The 5,653-nt window shown below is 46.1% G+C and overlaps 1 protein-coding gene across 1 annotated transcript; it reads left to right on the forward strand.

Annotated features, from left to right (window-relative positions):
- Positions 1-3,487: 3,487 nt before the first annotated feature.
- Positions 3,488-5,203, forward strand: LOC142765961 (uncharacterized). Its single transcript, XM_075867767.1, has 2 exons — positions 3,488-3,560; positions 4,584-5,203. The coding sequence occupies exons 1-2, from the start codon at positions 3,488-3,490 to the stop codon at positions 5,129-5,131; spliced, it is 621 nt and encodes a 206-aa protein (XP_075723882.1). The 3' UTR covers positions 5,132-5,203.
- The last annotated feature ends 450 nt before the right edge of the window (positions 5,204-5,653 follow it).

Here is a 5,653-nt window from a genome sequence, read left to right on the forward strand (position 1 = left end):
TTCTCGGTCGGCTGAGAAAGTGATGCGATTCTCTTGAAGATCGATGACAGCTCCATACTCCTGCAGGAAGTCAACACCAAGAATAACGTCGCGTGAACGTTCATGGAGCACAAGGAAACTTCCTACAAAAGTATAACCGCAGACCCGAACTCTACTCGTGCAGGTTCCAAGCCGAGAGACGGTGTGGCCACCAGCCGTTCGAATCACGGAGCCATGCCAGGGCGTGATAACCTTCTTTAGTAGTCTGGTCACTTTCCCGCTTAGTATCGAATAGTCAGCCCCGGTATCAACTAAAGCACCTACTTCATAGCCGTCTATCAGCACCGGTATATCCAGAGAAAGCCGCACATATCGCTCAGTCGAATCTACACCCTTTACTGTTAGCGTCGATCGGAGGTATTCAGCACGTCGACTGCCAGTGACCTCGCCTCCAAGGGTCGCTTACGTTAGTTTTTCTGGCGGGGACTGGAGGACTGTGCGCCAGCATGGCGCTGTGGCGAAGATGAAAAGCGCCTCGGCGATGGTGAGCGCGACTGCTGTCCAGAAGGCGGTGGCATGCGCTGTTGAGCTAGGTAGTCCTCAATGTCCCGCGGTCGCTGGCCATACCGAGGAGGCGCTGAATATACTGAAAAGCCGTGCAGCCCGAGGCGCCAGTATGGACACAGGCGGTACAAATGGTCCGCTTCACCGCAGTGGAAGCACAATGGTCGGCGATAAGGAGTACGCCAATCATCAGATTTCCGAGGCGAAGCACGTCTGTCGTCAAGGTAGCGTGCTGGTTGTTCCGCAAGATGCACAGGGCTGGCGTAAACGAGGGGTGGTGGTGTGCGTGTGTTCTCGTAGTACCGGAGAGGCGGCGCCGACTGAAGTGAAACCGTAGGAGGTGCCTGAACAAACAGCAGGGAAGAGGAATCTGGGCGCTTCAAAGCTTCCGCATAGGTCGCACGGTGGTAGTCAGCCGGGGCGGGTGTGGCGTTATTCAGACTCACAGGGTCACGAAGGGCATGATGCAGCTCGTCCTTGACGACGCTTGCAATGGAACTCAGCGTAGGTAGTGGTGGTGTGGCAGCCTTTTGCAGCTCGTCGCGTACTATGGAGCGGATAAGGTCGCGCAGACACTCGGTGTTGCTCCCAATAGTCGTGAGAACTTGAGCAGTGGATGTGTTCACTTGCCGCCCATACAGGGTGGATCGATGCTGAAGCATCTTTTCCATCGTGACGGCTTCGGACAAAAACTCGGCGACCGTGTTCGGAGGCCAGCGAAAAGGCCAGCGACAAGGCCAGCGAAAAGCTGCTCCTTAACTCCCCGCATAAGGTGATGCACCTTCTTTTCTTCTGTCACACTCTTATCAGCCCGTCGGAACAGGCGCGTCATATCTTCCACATAGGTCATGACAGTTTCATTGGGCATCTGGATGCGGGCCTGGATCGCTCACTCCGCTCGTTCGTGGCGATCAGCACTTCTGTAATTATCCAACAGCCGACGGCGTAATTCGGGCCACGATGTCATCTGTTCCTCGTGATTCTTGTACCAGGTACGTGCTCCATCCTCCAAATAGAAGTACACACGTCGTAGTTTGGCCGTGTCGTTCCAGTCGTTCAAAGCAGCTACGCGCTCGAAGTCGACCAACCAGTCCTCGACGTCTTCGAGCTGGGTGCCATGAAACAGTGTCGGGACCTGTGGACTTTCGAGGGTGTACCGAGTCACCGGGGGGTTTTCCGTACCTGTTACAGTGGTTTGAACGGACGTGTTCATCATACTGGTGTGAACTGTAGGGTCAGCTTCGGGTGGCAATCTCCTGATACTGCGGCTTGTCCGATGAACGGGAGTGTTGACTCGCACTGGGCTTGTGGTGCCGCTTCCAGGAGGGGTTTGAAACATCCGTGAGGGGCCTACCCCGCACCTCCACCAATTGTCAGGTCACTCCAGGGGGTGTCGACAAGGTTTATAGACGTCTCAGGAACAGGGCTCTAACCAAACGCGTCGGTTGGGCTTGTTTGCCAGAGCGGGGGCCCACGTGCACTTCTTTGTTCTCTGTGGTGTGAGCCTTCACCTTGGCATACGACCCACTACTAGAAGTAGGTGGCACTATATATATATATATATATATATATATATATATATATATATATATATATATATATATATATATATATATATATTGTAGTGAAGAAGAGGAGCTTCAGCGTCATTTCTCGGCGCATCAGGGGCATCGCCATCAGCATAAGCTCGTGCTTGCTGCGCTTGGCCGGACGCTGCTGACTGCTTCGCTTTCTGCGTTCTGCGCTGCAAATAAACCCCGTTACAAGTGGTGGAGGTGCTGGGTTTCGATCACCCTGGAGCTTCGGAATCGCATTTTATCATCCACTATGCCTACCGACGCAAGCGCCGCTCCAACTCCTCCATCGGCACCGCCTACCGTTCTCTGCGCCGGTTCTCTGCGTCTGCGAGATCCCCCTGTTTTCTCAGGCACAGAAGACAAGGACGTTGACGACTTGATTTCAATGTACGAGCGAGTGAGTACTCATAAGTACTCATAGGGGAGTGCTTGGCCGGACGCTGCTGACTGCTTCGCTTGCTGCGTTCTGCGCTACAAATGAACCCCGTTACAATATATATATATATATATATATATATATATATATATATATATATATATATATGAGATCTAACAGACAGTAATGCCAAGGAATGTGCTGGGGAAGTTATTAGAACCAATGGAATGTAAATAAGAAGAAAGGAGAAAGAAAAGTGGATGAAAAAATAACCAGCCGTGAGCACGGCTGCTCACGGCTGGTTATTTTTTCATCCACTTTTCTTTCTTCTTTCTTCTCATATACATTCTATTGGTTCTAATAACTTCCCCAGTACATTCCTTGGCATTACTGTCTGTTAGATCTCATTATTATTGTGTTAAAACACGGAAAAACGAGCCCTTGGGTATACACTTCTTTCCCTTATATATATATATATATATATATATATATATATATATATATATATATATATATATATATATATATATATATATATATATATATATATATATATATATGAATTAAGGAAAAGAAGTATATATCTCAAGGTTCCTTTTTCCGCGTTATGCGAAGATCGCAGGTTGGGTTCCTGCCCACCGCAACTCATATTTTCACTCACTTTTCCTTCTTCACATCTACATTATTACAATTCAGTCTAATAACTTCTGCTATACTTTCCTTGCCATCATTGTCTGTTAGGTTATATATATATATATATATATATATATTTATATATATATATATATATATATATATAGGTGGAAGATATATTTACCTAATGGTTCTTTCTAAGTCATCAATATCGATATAGTTGTCTCAGAGTGGACTGAGATGCATGGGCACACATGAGCATACATTTTCCATGTGGAGTATGTCATTCAGTTAGAAAGAACTTGTTATGTAACAATGCGGAATATATCGATATCTATGTCGCAGCTCATTGAAGACCATGTGGCATGTAGCAGTCTTTGCCGTGCTGTCCTGCTTGTCAACCTGTCGTGCACACACACTCTACGAGGAAGGTGAGCTTAATGCGTTGAATCAGGTTTAGATATCAGAAGCCGTGCTTACGGCAGTCGATATAGCTTAGTATCGTAAAAGAGCACAAAAATTGGACACGAGGTAGCTGAACTTGCATCATTGTAAGTTTAGGCGACATATGATTAGGTCACCCACTTTTCTCCCTATGTCAGAAGGAACTGGTTTCGCTAGCATCAGGGCTGTGAAAAAAGAAGTGAAATTGCTGATTATGTATATGTAAGGTTTATGTTGTTGGACGGAGTCAATGCTCATGACCACTTGTTGGCTTCTATAAATGTTCTCTTGACAAAAAGTAAGATCAGTTGAAACTTAGTGCCCATGTTGTCTTGATGCTGTGTCCACCTGCTTTTTGTGCTATTTCTCAATGCATAACCAGCTAGCTCGGCTTTCTGTACTAGAGCAAATACAACTTTGTATTCACATGGATAAGGAACATTGATATCGACCACGAGCAAAGCATAATGGATGGCGCAAGAAAATCAGCACGCATGACAGCTTTACTTATTCAGCTTCAGAAAGAGTACGTAAGAATTCTCATGTACATATGTTCATTTACCTGATGAAAAGCTACATATTCTGTATACATTTGGATGATTTACAGTGTGTGATGCGAACAAGGTAGACAATGAAAAGAAAATAAAGGCTTGAAGAGGTGACCCATTTTTGCAGAGGGTATTACTTGAAAGCAAGTTTTGACAAGTGTTTATGTATGTCTTCATCAAGGCAGCAGTCATCTACTTTGGCACACATGCGCAATGATCAGTAGGCATCACTGAAATTAACATTTTCACAAGTGATCCCGTCCTCAGAGATGCATGCGCCAAGACAAGCTGGTTCATTGAAGTTCCAAAGATCACATGTCTAACCGCTGGATGCAGCGACATAACATGTGCATGAGTATTATTCCCTTTTAGACCAGTAATATTTTTAGTATATTCGGTGCATCAAATGTAATAGGCCAAATTGTTCCAATATCTCTAACGAATATTCCTCATCCAAATCAGACTCGTTATGTGACTTCCGAGGGCTCCGACTGCGGGAAGAACTATCCCGGGTGCTCGCGAAGCTTCCCGAAGTCCCGGCTTTTGGGCAAGAGGAGCTGAGCCCTTACTTTCCCGGCCTCGAAATCGCTGGATTAACAGTGAAGGGTCTGGACGAGCTTACTTTTTACGGACCTCTTGTTCCTTACTGCATTAACGGGACTCGAATGCTACAAGCGGACTTCTTCAACGAGGGCAACATTGTCTTTACGTTGCCGGGGAAGGCATGCTCTGGACACGAAGGCCGCTTCAAAGTTCGGGCAACGCTTTTCCGGTTCACCGCGCAGTTGCACGTTCTCGAGTCGCCTGACGGAAGTGTGAAGCTTCGACTGGCTAGTCGCATTGTCCCTGTCACAACGCAGGGTGTGCGCGCTTATGTCGAAGGTGCTGGTCCTGATGTGCGCGACGCATCCGAAATGCTGAGCACGCTCATCCCCGGCCTACTTGAGGAAATGTGGTACTGGCAGTTCTCCCTTGAATTCGACAGAAGATTTCGCCAAGCGTCCCAGTGAATAAAGCTCGGGGTGAAACTTACTACCACCTAGGCTGAAATCCGCGCTATATACTTGTGGTCAACTGCCTGTACATTGTGTCTGAAACACTGGTTTTCGAAATAAAAAATAAAGGACCATAAATTGTCCAACCTCTTTTCTTAAATTGTACACCGTCTTAGACAATGTTATTGGTTTCGTGCCAAATCATGCAGTGTTATGATACCGTTTAAGACCTTGTGGTTCAAACGTACCATATTCGTGTATGCTTCTCTTCAAAATATGGCGAAATGACAGCTTTTTGTTCATAGAGCTACGCCACTGAGCATGAGAGTTCGTACATTAATTATGACGTATTTTTGAAGCGATAAGTAAGATTTACACAAGTATTAGTGCATAGAGGAACTTAACAAAAAAAACAAGACAAACCACACACTGGCTGCGATATCTGATGCGAAGAATTGTTTCTAATAACATTGACTGATGTTTTGAAACAATTATGTTTCAATGTCATTAGGGTTGATTGGCGGACCTAAGTTTTTT

This window comes from Rhipicephalus microplus, chromosome 6 (assembly GCF_043290135.1).
Source record: "Rhipicephalus microplus isolate Deutch F79 chromosome 6, USDA_Rmic, whole genome shotgun sequence".
In the NCBI taxonomy this organism is placed as follows: domain Eukaryota; kingdom Metazoa; phylum Arthropoda; class Arachnida; order Ixodida; family Ixodidae; genus Rhipicephalus; species Rhipicephalus microplus.